We start from the raw sequence: 20,805 nt of genomic DNA on the forward strand, positions 1-20,805 counted from the left end.
TTCGGGCCGGGCTGGGCGGGCCAGAAGGCCCGTAATCAGCTCTATCCTAAAGTGAGAGATAGTAAAATAAATAATATTGCTATATATATATTTCTAAAAAAATAAATTATATATCATGAGGAGGACGATATTTGTTTTTGCATATTAGATTACCGAGCGACAGTAATCTAAAAATATCATTTCCTAATAAAAATACCCTCAGTTATATTTTAATTATATTATATAATTAAAAGTTTTTAAATTAATATATATTATATTAATATAGTAAATATTTATTAATTATAAAAAATCTAACAAAGGATTTATTAATAATTTCTATATTTATTTATATGCCAAAACATTCTAAAATTTATTTATAATAAGAAATATATTTTCTAATATATGTAATTAACTTAAAAATATTTATTAACTAGCCTATGTAAATATTTGAAAATTTAAAAATGTTACTAATTGAATTGTTAATTAAAGAATATTGTTGGAAAGTTTGGCAATATTTTTATATAAGATTATCTCTAACCAAATATAGTGATCTCTTTCCGATATCATTTTTTCAAGTATTTTTTTACTAACCAAATATTATAAAATTTTTTTTCTTTCGTAATTTTTTTTCTTAATATTCCAGCCAGACGAATCTCAAAAATTGCGACATCCAAAGCATCATTACGTTCTTTCTAGTACTAGTAGTTCCAATATTTTTGTGTCCTTAAATCTGCAACTTGCGTCAACTCCTTAATCCTTATTTCTAACAACCATTTGACCTCTTCAAAATTTAAGAAGAAGAAAAGAAAAATAAAAAAATTAAATGTAATTTTCCCAAAAGTTATGTCATGGCCAGCAAGCATCCTCACTAGAAAATGCAATTCGTAAGTATTACATATCCTCTTGCTGTTTCACGCATTCCATTCCACGTCTGGTAACAAAATTTTTAGTTCTGCAAGCAAAAGAAGAGTTAAATATTTTGCCCATTTTAGGATGAACAACTCTTTTAACAAGAAATAATATTGTGTTGATATGAACAACTTAGTGATGGCAATTTATGTGAATTAAATTGGGGCTTTTTAGGCTTCTTAGGGTTTTCGAACAAGAGCCTACTTAGACTTTGCCTAGTATGCGAATTTATTCAAGCTAATGTAGAACTGAACAATAGTATTTAATCTTGGTTTGTCCCTTAAATGATTAAAGTTGTTATCAAGATATAAGCCCGAGCTTCTATTTATTATTGTAAGCATAAAGTATCCAAGCTCGACTTGTTGATGAGCTTCATTTGGAATAAAATTGAGTTTGGCTCATTTTTCTATTTGAATATGCTCAACCAAATCCATTGTCGAGCTAAACTCAATTTGTCTATAGTTTTGCAGCCATAATCGCTATCAAGATTCGTGCATATCAAGAAATAGTCTATGGAGATTGAGAATAATCGTTTCCAAGATTCGAGCATATTAGCTCTGGACTCTCTTGTTCAGTTCTTAGGATCGTGCCACCTCATCAATCTCAGAATCTCTGCCCTCAATGAAATGGGAGAGAAGTCGTGTTAAAAGTCAATGAAGCCACTACGAGCTTTTCCTTAACAAGTTATTTGTGATGACATGGATTCTTGTTGCAGAAAGCAACCAAATCCTTGGTACAATTAATAGTTTTCACTACTATGACTTTTAGAGATTCTTTCATGACAATAGGGAATCTCTTCACAAAAGCAACAAATTTGGGTGATAGCATTACGATCTCGTCATAAAAATTTATCACTAGAATTTTGAGTATGACAATCTTTCTTTTGACCAAAATATGGTTTTATGAAAAGAAATTTTGTTTTATGATGACAATAATTGGTGTCAAATAAAGGTTTTAGTAATCCATAAATAACCATCATGATGAGTATGTTATTACTAAATAGTGGAATCTTGTTGCTATTTCTAATACTGAAGTAGATAGATATATATTTTATGTGGCAAGGTATGTCACTACAAAAGAAATAGCAGTTGCCGGTGCTTTTTACCAATGCCTATGCATCGGGCAAGTGGGGGTGGGATTATTTTTTTTTCCCGATGCTTTTAAGCGTCGTCTATTTTGGAGTCCACCGACGCTTATAAGCGTCGGCCAAAATCGAAGGTAGGAAGCGTCGGCCCGCATTGGATTCCGCCAGTGCTTATTAGCGTCGGTCTATTTTGGTTTCTACCGACACTTATTAGTATCGGTGGAGTCCAAAACGTGTTAGCCTTCCGCCGACGCTTAAAAGCATCGGCCTAAACTAGGGCCTTTGCTGATGCTAGGCCAGCTGTGCCATGCCAGTTTTTTTATTGCCAATACTTAAAAGCGTCGACCTAAGTTAGGGCCTTAGCATCGTCTACTCTTCGTACCTGCCGACGCTTCTACCTAGCGTCGGTAGAAAAAAGTTGGAAAAACCTCCTTTTCTGTAATGTGTTTTAGGCTTGAAAGGTCATAATAGAAAGCTTTAAAAGGATAGCCTTTTATCGTCATGGAAGTTTTGGTGGTGGATGTATATGTGAAGACCTTGTGACGGCCAAAACCTCGCCACTAAAATTTTTAACGATGATATTTTTGCTTTCGATTACGACTTCCATCACGGAGAATGTTTTCTTGCAATAAATAAAATGTTTAAATCTCTCACTTTCTCTCTCAAATATCAACATTATTACTTCTCGGCCATTCCACCTCATTTATAAGTTATTTCTCAATGTCACCCTCGGCCAACCAACCTGTAAAATAAATCTAAATGCATGTCTCCATCATGGATGGGTGGATATATACAACTTGTATATGGCTCAGCATCCAAAGATCGCAGGGGTGGATTACATGAAGTTATATGTGACAAAAGTTCGCATGTGAGGTGTCACACCTCGAACTCAGAGCGTAGATCCAAATTCAGAGTGTAATAGATGCCGCATACCTGCAGGTAGACCATGCAAGGCTACAAATCAAATCTTAAAACAATAATGATAATAATTCTTCGATCTTCGAAAACTAATTTAATTAAGATATAAACAAAACCATTCTCATAATCAATTGTTTCAAAATAACATAAGTGCAAAATATGCTAACTAACTATTATTATTATTATTTAAATTAAATAAAATATTCAAACTGAACTAACCTAATTTAACTAAGCTAAATTTGAAATCCAAATGATCATAAATATCTTCAGAAGATAGCGCACTCCTCTAAGTCCCGAGCAATTATGGTTCAGGATCTGAAAAATAGAAAAAGATGGAATAATGAGCTACACTAGCCTAGTAAACAACATAACATCCCAAAATGGGGTCTAGGTATGCCAAATAAATAATTAGTTAAACAACAAGATATGGACTGAGAATAAATCAATTCTCGAATAATACATATATCTCTCATGAAGTTTAATATTATTTTTATAAACTGATACTATAAAATCCAACATCAGGCTATGGCCACGTAACCCAATGGCATGAGTTAGATACAGAATGCACAAAGTGCTAAATACCACTATTCTAAACACCAGTGGTTCGGTGTCCAAATACCACTATTCTAATCAACGGTGGTTCGATGTCGAAACCAATTGGCTGGGCCAAATCATAGCAGTGTTAAGAATTCGTACATATAAAATAAATTTCATAATTTGCCAAGCCATATTTTCTAAATTTCATAACATAACACATAACATAATTTAAAATAATTACTATCATAACAATAACATGCCTAGCCTATTTAACCAAGTATAAAATATATATTATAATCAAATTTAATAACTAATTATTATTTTATCAAAAAATTTGAAAAAATACTTAAAAGCATTAGGTTACTTACCTCTTTTTGCTTCAAAATCTCACTTCAATTAGACAAGTTAGGTTCACTTGCTTTAATATTATTAAAATATAATTAATTTTTATCAAAATCTTCAAAGCCAAGCCAAGTCAAAAATTAAAATATTATTGAGGATACGGCCTCATACCCAAATTCAGATGAAAGAAAAGCAAGGTTGATCCTATGGTATGGTGCCCAACTACCCAAGTGGGTCCAAGCAAGGTGAACTCAACTGGTCAAATTCATATATGATTTAAATGACTTAATGAAAATGAATAGTAGCCGAATTTCAAAAAGATCTGGTAAGGGCCGAGGTAATGGGCCGGTCAATCGCTTGGGTACCAGGGTGCTTCAGGGCCTCCATACTAGGTCAACTTAGATTTGAGCAAAGAGAGTTAGGACTTTGAACTAAGATTCCTGGGTCTAGCTTAGAGAGAGAATCTCAGTTCAGGTTCAATCAGGGGTCTAGGTTTAGTCCGTCATAGTGATATAAATTATTACTACAACTGGCCTATGGGCTAGAAAAGAGAAATTAACAGCTAGAAAAAACAACGTAATATATATATATATATATATATATATATATATATATATAAATTAATATATAAATAAAGGAACCTAAAAATGGGAAGAAAAATAAGAACTAAGAAGAAGAAGAAGAAAATGGGATGGAAGAGAGGAAAAAGAAACAAGAGAGGAGAGGGAAGAGGAGAGAAGAAGGTACAGTGGTGGGTGCCAAGGTTCCGGCAGCTAGTCACGGTGGAGTTGGTGGCGGAGACGGCAACGACTGCGGCAGCAGCCAGCGGAGGTGGCAAGATCGAGAAGAAAGTCTCGATTTTGCCCAAAAATAGGAGTATGGGGCTCAATTTCAGGTTTGCTCGTTGGATAATCATATGGAGAAGCCGAGGGGTTCACCAAGGGTGGTGGTAGCCACTGGAGCTCGGCCGAAGAAAGCTGGTTCCAGCGGTTTTTGTGGCAACGATGCTCGAAATAGAGGAAGAAAAGAAGAACAGGGCAACCGGGGAAGCTAGAGAGAAAGAGGAGATCTCGGGTGGCAGCAGTCGATTGAGAAGGCACGGTAGTCGCCGGCGACTAAGGAGAAGTAGGGAGACGGCCCGATGATGGATGAAATAGAAGAGAAGAAGGGATTTATACATATTTTGGATGAGGATTAGCTTGGCGGTCATTGCACCCGCTCGCGATCATGGCGGTGGTTGGGCACGACCCAACGGCCAGTGGCTATTCGAATGGCCCGCGGAGTTGTCACCAACTACGACCCCGCAGTCTTATTCTCTCAATGGTTGGCGGATCAAGCAGGGGAACGTAGTTTCTTTGTTCCAATCCTTTTTTTTTTCGAATTGAAGCCGGTGGGTGTTGCGAACTTCAATCCAAGATGGGCCCAAATAGGCTGGTTGTGTGTGACCATGTCAAGCTTTATTTGAATTTGAATATGACTCAAGAGAACCCATCTCCTCTCCATAATACCTAAACTAATTTGCACCCACTTCTCTCACATATCATTTCCCCTCTGATCTTCCTATACTATCCCTTGGCAACCTACTGTGTTTATCCAGTGAACCACAGTAGCTTAGATGACTTATTTTTCTATTATTTTTTGTTTGACTATATATATTCTTTTTTTAATAATTTCATCATGATGAATCCACAAGAAGATATTTTGCATTTGAACCCAATTCATCTGGAGATGCAGCTAATAGGTATTAGTTCAAAAGATAGTAGAGGTTATACATCGGTTGGACAATTCCTTTATCTGGCTCTTTTTATTTTGATATCAACCTAGGTCAACTATAGAAAATTTGGACAAAGTGCAAGGAAAGCAAGGAAGACTATTTTTTTTAAAATTAGTCGAGTTCCATGCATCTAAATGAAGTAGGGGAGAGTTGGCATCGTGATGGCGAGCACTACGATCGGATGTAATCATGAGAGTATTACAAGCAATTTGGATGGAGATAGATGATTGTAGCCATAATAAGAGGATTTTTTGTAGTTCAACAAGGTTTGTACCAAAAGAAAAAGTTCAATACTTTGGTGGAGAACTGAGAGATAGGGTGTCTCCTTGGCTATTCCTCTAGGAGATCTGCCAGAGGGTCAAGAGTCACCGAGCTCTTTGCCTTACTCGGGTCCTTCATCACGTCCAAGGGATACAGGCTGGGTTTGGAGGATTGGTGTTCAACCAGGGGCTCGTTTGGTTCGCAGGAAGCATTTTTCCTCCTAGGAATATGATTCATGCGAAACAAATTCCTAAGAAGAGGATGCCTAAGAAAGTACTTTTGGCATGTTTGGTTGACCATGGGAAAGTGACAAATTTTTATAGTGCTTATGTTTGATTGGCCATCCACTTTCCTATGAAAATTATGTATAATTCCTATTATGCCCTTAATAAAAATTAGGTTTTTAATGCCTCTTTAATGCTGAAGGGAGTTTTTGAGAAAAAGTAAAAATGGAGTGATTCCCACCTCATGGGAAAGTAACTTTTCCATGTTTCTCATGAAAAAGATTTTTCCATGAAATGTGGGAATCATATTCCTATGGGAATACAACTTTTCCTTCTCTCTTTGAAAACTCCAACCAAATAGGAGGCATCTCATTACTTTTCCGTTGACCACACTTTCATTCCTTCTTTTCCCGCAAACCAAACGAGCCCTAGGAGTCTAGGAGTGGTACTTTTCCTCTAGAAGGTGGTGTGGAACCGGTTTCCTGCAAGAGGGGTTTCCCTGGCGAGTTCATTAATCATAGCTTCACCTACTCAACTATTTGATACTAAATTATTTTGAGTTGGCATATCTAGATAGATACTGACTCAATTTGATATCTAATATTTGCACAACAAATCATGGATTTGCCAAATAGTTCCATTGGGCAAAAAAGTGAAAAGGAGTAAGTTAACTTAAATACCTCTACCTACCTCTTAGAGATCAGTTAACGTCCTAATAATTTCTATTTAGTAGTCTTGATACATACATATAATGCTCATTTCTATATATTTCCTTCACATGCATGTAATAGTATGCCAAACCTGCCCAAGCATCATAACTATTGTGATAAATTTGGGGACATATTTTGAGAAATGCTATAAAGAGACCAACATTAGAATTTGAACCCTGGACCTCTCCTATTAGAGAAGGATGTCAACTGACTAAGCATGGTTGGCTTGTCAAATTTGGACTTTATAGTGAAATATCTCGAAACTGATCATAGCCGACGCAGCAAACTGTCCATAGCCGACGTGGCGAATCGACCATTGAGGGCTTGCCACATTGTTGTAGGTTAACAACTCAAAACTTGCCATGTGGCTGATCTAGAAGGTATGCAGAGAGTCCTTCATATTTTAAATTTTTTCCCTCGGCGGCAACAACTAGGTCATGATCATGATCGACTTCCAACAAACATCATGCACGAACAATCTACGTGGTCGAGAAGTGCGGGCATGTCATGAGCGAGATACACAGGTTGTTACTATAATAGCCAGCGCTCACGCTCGAATTGCTTGATGACAAGCTCCAGTCGTTGCCTATATATTGTGTTCCTAAGAGTCCTCAGATGAATTCTTTTTCGACTCTCCAAAGCTACCACTTTGCTACTCTTAGGCCTCCTTATATTCTTTGAGAGTCGTGTCTGACTTAGGCATTGGAGGTTCTCCGTTGGACATGTTTTGCTGGGTAGATTTTTTTATCTTTATTGTTTCAAGTCAGATCTAGCATTGAAGCAACGATCCGAGCGAGACTCCTACTATCCAATGTCAACTTAGAGGTGTGCAGCGTCGGAGACATAACCACTCGAGCACAAATAGCCGCCAGACTGCCATCATAAAGGCATAGTGATCCCCTAGCCGACCTTCCCGATATGCATGGCCAACAAGCCGAGCACTCCAACAACCCTATCAGCTCGGCGTCTTGGTCGGGCTAATTCCCCACAGCAATACATGGTACACTCATTCTTTAAGTTCTTTGGATCTACATTAGAACTTTCACATTAATGTTGTAGTTGTCTACACAACTACAGGACCTGTATAGGAACTCTGACAATGATCATTGGCCTTCGACCATACCCTAAAACGTCATTAAACAATATAATTAAGCAGCAAGTGTCGTGTAATTTGTCAAGGTCTATACATTCAGGGAGAATAATTATGTCAAGTAATGGCTAAATGCCACAAACTATCACAAAAGGTTGCAGTAAGTAAATAACCAAACTGGCTACTTTGAATTTGACAGGGGAGAAATCAATGATTCTCACATAACATGTGTTTAATAGTGAAAAATGTGGATCTAGAGCTGCACCTCTATACTTGTCATGATGTATGGTATTCAGCTTAGCAATTATGACCATAACTTTTATCATTAAATAGGCCCTTTCACCAGCCCATGGGTATTTTTTATCTTTTTACTAACCTTTGTAGTACTAATTGATCTATCTCTTATGGCCCCATAACCAAAACTTTTCGTTAGTTCATTTGGATAAAACAACTCCCGCTCATGCACCTTTGGATGTGAGCCCAAAGTTTGCAGCCAAGCAGCTTCTTGATGAATACGCAAGGCATGTCCTCTACAATTTGCTATTGATAGCTTTCTATGATAAACTTACTCAAGTTCATGGTTAGTTCAGACACCACAGGAGATCGGGCCCATCGAAAAATGGTGAAGATTTGGATTTGTATTCCTATTTGATCTAGAAACAATTTACATTCAGAAGATCCATCATTGTTCATTACAAAATGATGGGGTGGAGGTTTCAATCTAACCATTTACTAGTTGGGCCAATCTGCACCTGCGCATGTTGCATAGGTTATAGGGCTGCAAATGAATCGAGCTGCTCATGAACACCTCAAGTGTATCTAATCAAGGGCTCATTCAAGCATGGTTCAGCTAGAAAACAAGCCAAACTCAAACTTTTTCGATCCTCGACTTAATAAACAAGATGAGCTTATACCTCAAAGGCTGCAAAATTGAACAGAAGCTTGGCTCAGTGTTCAAGCTCAATTGAAAATTTGAATGATCTAATCTCTGCCAAGGTTGGCTCGAGCTTGATTATCCGTTTCGTTTATAGAGCTAAGCCTATGGACTCCGCTTTTCGGCTTGTCTGCAAATTTGGCCCCATTAGCACTATGATTCTCCATAGTAGATTAACTTCGAGCCTTCGAGAAGTTCAGATGGCTCATGGGTTATGAACTTTCCGAATTAGAATCATAATCACAATTGCTGTATCGAATCTATTTTCTTCTAATGAGAATTCAAAGAGATGAATAAAATCATCGGGCTTTCGCAATGTGTTTAGATAAGTCATCATTAAAGCAATAAATAATATCTGAAAGTATCAAATTTGCTTTTTCCTTTTTTCCATGATCATATGGACTGCCTTCTCAGAGCACATTTGTATGACTCAGTTTTCTGGATTTTCTTCATTTTAAAATCTTAAGCCTTTTTCCTCCAGCTATATCTCCAGCTACAAAACTCAATTGATTCTTTAAAAAAACAAAACAAAAAAAAAAGCATGGCAATATTTCTTGCTATCTATTTATTTTCTGTAAGGCAAGAAACTAAAATTTTATGTACCCATATTTCATACCCAATAATACAATCTAAATAACTAGACACATGCAGACATCAACTAAAAATTCCATTTCTTTTCCTCTTCTCCATTGCTGTTGCTCTGCTTTCCCTCATTGGCCCAATGAGGTTCCAGTTCCAGGTGTACCTTTATGAGAAGAATTATGAGCAACTCTAACTTCAGTTAGAATCGCTCTCAAATCCTTCTGGTGGAGGAGATCCTCACAGGAGTACTAAAATTGGGCCGCTGTTTCAATCCACTCATCAACCCGCCGCTGCTCTTCTGAAGGGAAATTCTGGTCCTGATTGGAGACACCAATCTGCCGGCCAACTTGGAGGGTGAGAAGGAGCACCGCCGGGCCTTCGGCACCGCCACCTTTTCAGCATGCGAGTTCGGAGCCATCATCGCCGGGACTGCCTTCTTCGTCCTGAGCTGCGACTTCAGTGATGTGGGTGGCGACTTGATGATGAATTTATGAGGGGTCTGCTGCCTTGTCCTGGCAATGATGGGAGACTTGGTCTTGTAGAAGCTTTGTTTGTTGGAAGATGAAGGTGAGGAAGAGGAGGATGGGAGAAAGAGAGGATTGGGGAAGAGCACTGCTTTCTTAGCCCAAGGTCTGTTCTTCGGCGATACCCGGTTAGCTGTGACTGAAGGCCTACCACCATTACTTCTTCTGTCCTCCCTTCTACTGAGAGGTGAGATTGATTTGAATCTGATACGGGATCGAGCCCTGGTAAGCTTTGGGGAGCCTGATTCTGATCGAATGGTTTTCAGTACACCCTGTTTCTCCTTCGTTCGCCTCGCCCGCAGCCCGGAGTTCTCGCAATGCAGCTTCTTGTTTCTGTGCATGGCGTCAGGAGTTCTGGGATCGGCAGTTTTGGTTTTGGGAAGCTTGACAGCAGCTGCAACCACTTCCTTTGCGAAGTGGCTGGCCTGAAGGATCTCTACAACTGTTTCTCCTACTAGCATTGCAGGCAGTGACATTCGCCGCCATTCGCCTGTATGTATTCATTGTTTGTTCATCATGATCGAATTCAACACTCAAAAAAAAAAAATGAAGTCAAACATCTCTAGATAATGAAAGGAATGCAGGAGAAACAGATAATTAGAACCCCAAAAGTTAATGAACTCCAATATGGGGATGGATCGCATGTTTCACAAAAATGATAGCAATTTGGCTAGAAATGTCAGGTAATGAACAAAAATGGACATTAGGGGGGGAAAGCGTTTTGGAAAAATTAATAAAGCTGAAGTCTGTACCATTAATACTCCCTTGAAATTTCCCTGCTGGTGATTTCCGAGCTGGGGTGTTCTTCATCCTGTATTAAGAATCAGCGATAATAAGGGACGAAAAACTGAGTTTTGCTGCAAGGAGAAGTGCTTGATTTAAATAGGGACAGCAAAATGCTTGCCAGGAAGGAAGAAATATGGATGAGAATGGGCAAATGAAGCAAACCTTAAGGTTTCCTGCTTGCATCGAAGGCTGGTTCTGAGATACCCTCTCGTGCTCCGGGGGCTGAGGTTGACACCGGAGACCACCTTGGCGCCGCCCGTCACCGTGTACTGGAGCTCCTGCAGGCGAGCCATGCACCTGTCCACCTTCGCAACAAAAGGGGCAAAATGAGTTCTAGGCTTCAAGATCGCATCGAACTGAAGAAGAAGAAGAAGAAGAAGAAGAAGGGGAGGAGGAGGAGGAAGGCAACAAAGGATTCATCAGTACCTTCTTTACCGTTTCTCTCACGAGAATGGGGTTGACTGCAGCAGCCATTCTCTTCTCCTTCGTTGGAGTCTTGGCCACCATCTTGGGTTCTCTCTCTCTCTCTCTCTCTCTGAGCCTGGGATCTAAAGTGAGTCACCGGAGTTTGAACTGGAACTTATGTTGGCCCGCAACGGTCACTTCCATCTACTTAAGCAACGGCTACTTTGACTTTTGTACGCTTTAAAACTTCTGTACACAAGATAGGAGAGCAGAACAGTAAAAAAATAAACAGTAAAAACGAAGTAGACAAAAATAACTAGCATCCATATATCTTCAAGAGCAAAGAGAGCTACTGAAAAATAGAAGAATCTACGTACAAATCAATAAACAAACCAAAATCTGCAAGCTAATTAGCAGCCTGATAATTGGCTTTCTTACCTTCTTTTTTTTTTTTTTTTTACCTCTCGATAGCAGAGAAACGCTTGCTTGAGTTCACGTTTTATACCCCCTAAGCTCTCTAGATCAGGAAAATTTTCATCGAATCAAAATAGAACAAGTTATTCAAGCAAATAAACGGTGATAGAGAATAAGTGCCTAAGATATTGGTGACATCTGAGAGGATCTTGGTTGTGTCCTTGCGTGAAATAAGGATTCATCTCCCTTCGTGCCAATCCGCCGCTGGATCATGCACTGCACAGCTGTTGAAGCAATATGAAACTCCATTCATCTACCTGCACAAATCTCAAAGCAAGCAGTGTTCGATCCAATGGTGGATTTGCGTGAAGGTTTACCTCATACTTTCCCTCCTCCTCTTCTCAAACCAAATAAGTCCCCAGTTCTAACAAAAGAAACAAATCAGGCTTTGGGCCAGTTCTAAGCCCAAAGTTTTTTTGGTTTCCAGCCCAAGTTTGAACCTAAGGTCGACTGGAAGCCCAAGCAGTCCCCTAGCGAAGGCTGTCACCGTGGCCATTCCTTCAACTCTAGCGAAGGCTCGCATTTCCAACCTCAGAGAGAGAGAGAGAGAGAAAGAGAGAGAGAGAGAGAGAGAGATCGTCAACCTCCGTTCAAGGTAAATTTTATGGGCTTGGGATTAATGATATATGGGTCTTGGGTTAAAGTTTAGCGGTTTGGGTCGGACATATACCCAGTTGTCAACCACATAACTTTTCACTGGCTTGAAAGACTAGTGGCTCACTATATTAAATTTATTAAAAAAATTAATAACATAACACTATATAAAAGCAGCTTCATTTCTTAACATTTCAATTTCCAAAATAACCTTTTATTAGATTTCTTTCTTAGAGTTTTAAGCCATGCTAAAGTTCTATAAAAGAAAAAGACCTTAGGACTCTAAATGGTTCAAAGAGACTTTCCTTTAAGTTAGAATTTCTTTTTAAGGATCTCATGTCCTTCAAAATCCAAATTTAATTTTTGACAGAAAATAAAAAATTAAATCTGTGCTAGTATCAAGAACTTGACCTCATCTAGATTAAGAACATAATGTACTAAATGGTAAATAAATCTTTAAATTTTTTTCCCAAAAACAATCATAAGCAATTTCACAAATGAATCAAATTAGCATGTAATTCATACTGAAATCTTTATTATTAACCTGTGCAATCCAACGTGCATGTAACTACTTGAAGGAGAAATATCTCTTAAGTTCAAGAGAGTTGTGAAATTTGCGTTATTGTTAGGTGCCATTTGGCATATTTTTTTATTTTTAGAAATAAAAAATAGAAAAATTGTTTCTATTTATTTCTAAATTTTTAAAAATATAAACTTGATTGGTATAGTACATTATTTTTAAAAATATAAATATGATGATGATTTAATAGTAATGGTGGAAATTGTCTGGATCAAAATGGTAATAATAATGATGATAATAATGGTGGCGGAGGCACCGACATTGATAGAGTGACAGTGGTGATAATAGTGGTGATAGAGGTAACAAGTATGGTAATGGTAGTAGTGACAACAATAGCGGTAGTGGTAGAGATGATGATGCAACGATTATAGTAATAGAAACAAGAACAATATTAAAGGCGACAATGGTGATAACGGGAGAGATGTTGGTGGCGATTGCAAGAATAATGGCAATAGTGGTGGCGGTAGAGACAAAGATAGTGGATGGTAAAATATAAATTTTTTATTTTTGAAAATAATAAAATAAGAATTTTTAAATTTTAATTTTAAAAAATAATAAAAAAGAAATTTGTAAAATAAAATAGAAAAAATAATATCAAATACTTTTCTTGATTTTAATGATTTTTAAGTAGCAAAAAAATAAGCGGCGCAAGCAAAGGCATTAGTTTCAGGATGTTATTGATTGATTTCTCTTCTAATTGAAACTCATCATATTTTTCAATATATTATATAATCGGATTTGACCAAATTATTTTTAAATCAATTCTAAGATCGCAAGCGGCTCAAATCGTCCACTGCCACATTTCTCTGATAAGGTTTTTTGTCCTTCCCTCTCCGCCGCTCTTTCCGTCCCAATTCGTCTCTCCGGACTCCTTCGCAATCCGACCTTTTCCTGCGCTCCCTCACTCGCCCCTTCCACCCTTTCTCCACACCGTCCCCCAGATCCTTCGCTCTCCTCTCCTTCCCATGGTCTCAATTCCCTGCAACTATACCGTGGCTGCTCGCCGCCCCAAGTTCCCTCTCCTCCCCAAGCGCCACGTCTGGAACACCTTTCCCCGAGCTCCACCCTCCAGATGCCGAGTTCTTCGCCACCCCATCAACGTCATTGGCGCCAGTTCCGCCTCTTTTGATCCTTCCGAGCAGCAGCAGCGGCAGCTGAGGACCTTGTTTCCCGGTGGCTTCAAGCGGCCGGAGATAAAGGTGCCGACTTTGGTCCTCCGACTAAGAGCCGAAGAGGTTCTTAGAAGGGAAGGCTCTATTGCCGAGATCGATGTGGCGGTGGCCAAAGGAGTGGGGATGGTGGTGCTCGATTGCGGGGATGAAAGTGGCGGCGGGCTGTATGAGGCAGCTTGTAGGTTGAAGTCGGTGATTGGGGACAGAGCTTATTTTCTTATCGCCGAGCGTGTCGATATCGCAGCCGCTGTGGGTGCAAGCGGGGTGGTGCTATCTGATAAGGGTTAGTGTCAAAATGTGATCTTTCTATCTTCTAGTTTTGATATCTGTCTGTTCTTCTGGAATTTTTCTTCTACTTTTGATGTTTTTCTGTTTTTCTGTGGTTCATACTCTCCCTACTTCCCTGTTTTTTTTATATTTTTGTGTTGCAATACTGCAAACTATGATACTTTGCATCCAAGACGTAACTTTTTTGCTTTATGTTGCATAATTTGACCAAATGAAAGTTATCTCCGACAAATCTAAGAGCTTTCCTAAGAATTTATTTGATGATATATTTACTGTATCAGTAAAAATCTACTTTGTTTCACAGTTGCATAAACAAATTATTGGCCACACACCAATTCTAAAGAAATTATTTAGTTGCTGCGAAAAAAAGAGAGAAATTATTTAGTGCAAGAACATTGCAAGAATTTGAATTTTGAATACTATGAATATAATATGCTTACCTATTTCTCTTCAAAAAAATAGCTTACATTGTTAATTAATAGATCTATCAACATTACGACAGAAACTCTGATGACTTGACTCTGCTTTTGTCCATCCATTCTTCTGTAAATAAACCTTTTGTTCTGCATATACCCCTCTTGTTTCAAATTTCATTCTTTTCTGAGAGAAAGGGAGGGGGATTCACCTGCTCTGTAATTATCCAAGTCTCGATTTTTCTCTTTTCAATTAATTAAAAGAAGCAAGAACAATGCACTATGAAAAAGTGAGGCTGCATTTATCGACTTGGACAAATAATTTAAAGAAATCTATCATAGATTACAACCATCCATCTTCTCCACACTGGCATCAGATGTACCAAATGCTAGTGGATAGCTGAGAAAAGAGAGAAGAGGCAAGAAAACTTGAGAAAGGCATATGCATGAAACAACATTAGTTTTCTTTATTCTGTGCAATTCTGCAATCTCTATCTATTATATTATTTTGAAAATGCCAGCAACTATTAGCTTAGTTGGTTCGCACCTCTTCTATAAGGACTTGCCCCTAGAGGAGGTCCAGTGTTCGAATCCTAGATATTGCTTAATAAAAAAATAGAGTATCTCTTTAACACTTCCCAACAAGTTGGAGGCCTGGAGCATAGTTATATGATAGCCCGATAGTAGGATGCAATATACACAGGAAATCTAGTTGTGGCCTGATATGGTCAATATCTCATTTCTCTTATTTTTCTTTTCTTTCCCTTTCCGTTTTATGTGAGCTGGAAATTCTCTACTGGTCACACTCCTCCTGCCCTTGGAGTACGCTTTGGTTTGAGTTCTGAGTAGTGTATCCCCAGATACTTGGATTTTGGTCATTCAACCGGGCTAGGTCTTTTCCACCCTCTCCCTCTTTCAAAAGAAAAAAAGAAAATAAAAATAAAAGAAATCCACCATTTGCTCTTTGATCATGCATGCATGTATAACAATTTTTCTTTCCAAGTATTGGTGCATGCTTAAGGATTAAGGGCTTTCTTATGCATTCATAGTGTTGCATATGGGGTTCACCCACAGGCCCAGGCCTCTGGTGATTGCTTAAGTTTCTGCCTTAGTTGGCCTAAGAGGTTGGAATGAATTGGTTTAATCTATAATGTCATGGGTTTCAAGCAGGCTGAGATTGAGATTTACATGTTATCAATATATTCTTAATTGATACAGTTTATCAGATATCTTTGGACCCTTGCACCTGAGTTGCAAGTGCTATGTAGTAAGAACATTGCAACTAAGTCCTCAAAATTGGAACTTCATGATATAATCTCTCCATATGATGATTCAACATTTTGCTTGTAGCCTTCTTTATTATATCATTATCTCGATAGCATACTAATTCACAATCTAACCTTGACCAACATGAATGTAGAACATTCTTTATTTTTATCTTTATCAAAAAGAAATTGGCTTTTTGCATACATACCCTTGCAAATATAGATTATTGCATTTTTACCCTTTGAAAATCATTCTCTGCATATATACCCCTCAAAACTTCCTTGTTTTTACATGGATACCTCTTCATTAGATTTTGGCCAATGATGTTGAAAAATGACTATTACCATTTTGCATTATTATTCTTGAATTTTTTTTTATAAAATAGCTCTTTTTAATACAAACTGAATGGTAAATTTTTTAGGAGTATTAATGTAAAAGGGTAATAATGCCAAATGATACCCGAAATGGTTATTTATAAGCACCGTGAGCCAAAAATCTAACAGGCAGGGTGCCCATGCAATAACAGGATAATTTGATGGTATATATGCAAATAGTGATTTTGGAGGTTAAATATATAATAAGCCATATTTACAAGGGTATATGTGCACGAAATCAAAATATATCTACAATAGCACTTTAAGAAAATGACCAACATTTGATTTTACTGTCTGATCAATCCTCCTAACCCATACAGATATGATTTGCAGCCAACTAATAATCCGTTGTATGACTAAGAAGGCTCAACAGACATCTTAGTCATGAACATGTGTACAAAAATATTATCACGTATAAAATATGCTCACAATGTTCTCAAAATTGCTAAGCTGAGAACATCAAACATCTTGACAGTATGCTAATGAGTACTCATACATTATGTTTCATGTATGCATTAATACACATTGAAACTAATAATCAAGTGTTGTACAATTCCCAACAACACTACTGCTAGGTTAAAGTCAAGTCCAATGCCTAGTATCACATGATATATTTCGCTACTGCTCCAAGTAGTCTAAACATTAAAAAAAAAAAATCCAATAATGTAGGTACATTCGATATAGGATCTGAAATACTTCTGATGACGGTTAATTTAATTGTTATCCTGAATCGTTGTGAGTACAACCTATATAGACCAGTACTGTGCATGTGCAAATGTGCATAACTTTTAAAGAGTCCAATATTGTGTGTGTGAGAGAGAGCCCCTTTCAGAAATGTGAAGTTAAAAATTAGCTCCGCTGGGAAGGAGTCCCGATACTCAAGAGAGCATGTAGCAGGCCCTCTGATCTGGAAAAAATATTAAAATGGTGGAGTCCAAAATTGAGGTGAAGTTCAAACAGGAGAGTTTCTATTCTAATAGTAGATTTTTTTGTTTAACCCCATTAGTACTGCATCAGAGTAGATAATCTGTGCTTGTCTTGTCATTTTTTGTTATATGATACTGTTCATCTTCTCTTTCTAGGCATACTCTACTTTGCTGTCACTGCATTTGAAGCATTTTGAAGGTTTATTTTTTTTCCTTCTTTATCTTGATCCTGCTTTTGCCCAGATATATTGAAAACTAATTTATTGAGAGTAATAAAGTGAGGAAAGTTCCTTTTTTTTTCTTTCTGTTTTGTATGCAGGTATTCCTGCCATTGTTGCAAGGAATATGATGATGCAATCCAAACCGGATTCTGTATATCTCCCTCTAGTTGCAAGGACAGTGCAGACTGCAAACTCTGCAATTAGTGCATCAAGTTTCGAAGGTGCTGATTTTCTTATAATGAGTATGGAGAATGACAATTATGTTACAATACTGGAAAACTCTGTTAACCAGCAAGTCAAGGTGCCTGTATTCTTTGCCGCAATTGAATTACTTCATGATGAATTACCTTTCAATATGGCATCAAAGTTACTCCAGTTAGGTGCATGTGGTATTGTCATCACTTTGGGTGATATGAAGCTATCCAGTGATGATATTCTGAAGGCATTTTCTAAAGAAGATGTGGTGAGTAGAGTCTCACAAGATGTATATGCAAATTCCAGTAGAATGGATGTGGAGGGTGGTAGTGTCATAATCAATGGGAGGAACAGGGTTGCTGGATTTATGAAATTAGGTGACAGAGAGATAAAGTTGATTGAAGCTGAAAGGATGTTGTTACATGAGGCGGTTGCAGTTGTCAAGAAAGCTGCACCAATGGTGATCTTCTAATGTTAAACATTTGGTAGTTGAAGATGCCCTTCAAATGATTTCAAATACTACTACTACACATTCTTTTGCATATGCTTGACATAAAACATATAAATGTTTACATTGGGTGGCAGATGAAGGAGGTTTCACTTCTTGAGGATGCTGCTTCTCGTCTCAGTGAGCCCTTTTTGCTGGTTGTTGTGGTAAATTTAAAATTTAGCAAACTCTATTGTGAGAACTTTATGTTTTTTGTTGGAGTGGACTTATATATTACATATTAAGATACAGTAGTAAGTCTCCGATACCTTAGTGCTAGATCAATACATATATTCAAGTCAGCATGATACGTTATCCTTTTGCTTTGTTTAACTATATTTGAAATATTCAATATCTCCTTCATTCTTCACCTGCTTTGTGCATGTTTCTGCATACATGCCTTGACCAAGCATGATTATTTTTAGGGTTTTTTTTGCATATATACTCTCAAAAATATATAAAATTGTATGAATACCCTTGTAAAATTGCTATTTGCATATATATCCTTATAAAATACTTCTTTTGCATGTATACCCTTATTTTACTTTTTTTTATATATGTACCCATGCAATCTAACACCGTTAAAAAAATAAACGATTTAAAATTGAAATGACTGAACTACCCTTACGGGTAGACATGCAAATTTTTTTTTATATGGATATCAAGGTCAGAGGAGCCGGTACCAGACCCTGTGCTGGTTCTCCGACGGGATGACTTGGTACGGGCCTGCGCATGCCATGCCGGGCCCGTATCGACACAACGGAACAGACAGGGGAGAGGAAGAATGAGAGAGGAAGAGAGAGAGAGAGCGGGGGAGGGAGGGACGCCGGCGCCGGCCCCCTTGCAGTCTTCGTCGGGCTCCGCTGGCCCTCCATCGGCGTCCTCTCTCTCTCCCTCCCTCCTCCACTCACTTTTTCTTTCCTTTTTCCTTCTCTGGCTCCAGAAACGCGTCCCGTTTTCGGAGCCGGAACTGTGTGAGCCACCGTTATGGTTTGAAACGGGCGGAACCGACCCGAACAGTTTGGGTCGGTTCCGCTGACGTTGATGGATATACATGTAAATAGCAACTTTGCAAGGGTATTCATGCAATGAAGCATATTTAGGAGGGTACACACTTAAAAAAAAATCAATAAAAATGATCAAAATCCACTAAAGATAATTCATTAATAAAAAACGATAACAAAAAAGATTAAATCATGTTTAATATCAACTCTTATAGAATATATCATGTTGCTTTTACTAAATTCTTGCCTCAAAAACAATCAACAACTCAACATTTGCGAATCACTAAAAAATATTTTGCTAATATAAGCATTTATAATTAATTTAAATTTGATATGCTTTAATCTTTTAAAAATAATAAAAAATATGTAGATGTCATAGATTCAATGATGATAATTATATCAAAATCAAATGGAGAATAGTATTACCAAAATGATCACCTAATATTCCAACTTGATTGAGTCAAGATCTTAAAAAAGAAAATTGATAATATAACTCGATCTTTTTTATGACTTGTCGATCCAACTTGGCAAATTTCAGCCGAGTTTTGATTTTTTTTAATGAATTTTTTGAATGTGTACCCTTTTAAATATGAGAAATTGCATGTCTACCCTTATAAAGTTGTTATTTGTATGTATACGCTTATAACTTTTTTACATATCTACCCATAAGGGTATCTCAAATTTTCAATCATTTTAATTTTAATCCGTTTATTTTTTAACGACATTAAATGGTACGGGTACATATGCAAAAAAGAAAAAAAGAAGGGTATATGTGCAAATAGTAATTTTACGAGGGTATTCATGCAATTTCGTATATTTAGGAGGGTATATATGCAAAAAATCCTTATTTTTACTATTTATATTCAAACTATTTTTATTTTTGTTAGAGCAGTAATATTTTTCATTTTTTCATTCTGCTTGTATGATTGCCTATTAAGTAGATACTACTTCCTCTACCAAATTAAATCTTCTACTTAATCGGGTTTATCAGCTATTTACTTCCCCCTTTGGTGGTGCTTCTTAACTTAGTCGTTTATGGTTTATCGAATATTTTCTTCGCCTCCATGTGATGCTTCTTGCCTTAGTCATTTATGCTTTCTTCACCAGTAGAATTTCGGACCATTGATCTCGCAACTAGGATTGAAGATACTACAAATTTGATTCATTTTAATAAGAATTTGATATGTGATATCTGTATTCACTGATTGGAAATAAGTTCCATATAGTGGGCCATTGCCATACAAGTTGGTCAATATCCCCAAATATTGGAGGAAATGTTTTGTGGAAAATCTTAGCATTTGATTTGTAATAAGAATATCGTAGATTATAAAGCTGCGAAGGATAGTTTTGCAGTTTGGAAGGTTGTTGGTGATATTGAAGAACATTTTATTCACCAGGGATATGCCTACTAAACTTATATGATTTGAAATCAAGTACACTCTGCTTATAATTGGGGTGACTATTATTTTGTGGATTGAAGATTTCCTTTTGCATGTGAAGAAATTATTTTGGAAAACAGAGCTTCTTTTTAAATTATCTACTTCAGATCATTATAGAAGGGTAATGATGGCTGGGGGGAGGAATGGATTAGGGTCGAAGTATCTAAAAGCACTTTATCCTTTTTCTTTTCTTGGCGATTAAGAGGTGCGTTTGTTTTTTTTTTTAAGATGCCATCTTAGTATCTGAATGATGAGCATTGTATATTGGCCCTGTATTTTTAAGTAGCATCCCTTATTTGACCTTTGTAATCAA

General features: G+C 37.3%; 2 protein-coding genes across 2 annotated transcripts in view; one reads left to right on the plus strand and one right to left on the minus strand.

Moving 5' to 3' along the window:
• Window positions 1-9,335: 9,335 nt before the first annotated feature.
• LOC103702497 (microtubule-binding protein TANGLED1) lies at window positions 9,336-11,219 on the minus strand. Its single transcript, XM_008784950.2, has 4 exons — window positions 11,081-11,219; window positions 10,817-10,959; window positions 10,621-10,679; window positions 9,336-10,358 (listed from the first exon to the last, which is right to left on the minus strand). The coding sequence occupies exons 1-4, from the start codon at window positions 11,159-11,161 to the stop codon at window positions 9,556-9,558; spliced, it is 1,086 nt and encodes a 361-aa protein (XP_008783172.2). The 5' UTR covers window positions 11,162-11,219; the 3' UTR covers window positions 9,336-9,555.
• Window positions 11,220-13,513: 2,294 nt separating this feature from the next.
• Window positions 13,514-20,805, plus strand: part of LOC103702498 (probable transmembrane GTPase FZO-like, chloroplastic) — a 31,429-nt gene continuing 24,137 nt past the window's right edge. Inside the window, exons 1-3 of the mRNA XM_008784952.3 lie at window positions 13,514-14,162; window positions 17,466-18,022; window positions 18,148-18,216. Of these exons, the coding sequence (XP_008783174.2) occupies window positions 13,673-14,162; window positions 17,466-18,022; window positions 18,148-18,216 (1,116 nt within the window). The 5' untranslated portion in view covers window positions 13,514-13,672. The remainder of the gene's footprint in view (window positions 14,163-17,465; window positions 18,023-18,147; window positions 18,217-20,805) is intronic.

This window comes from Phoenix dactylifera, unplaced genomic scaffold, assembly GCF_009389715.1.
Source record: "Phoenix dactylifera cultivar Barhee BC4 unplaced genomic scaffold, palm_55x_up_171113_PBpolish2nd_filt_p 000026F, whole genome shotgun sequence".
Lineage (NCBI taxonomy): Eukaryota > Viridiplantae > Streptophyta > Magnoliopsida > Arecales > Arecaceae > Phoenix > Phoenix dactylifera.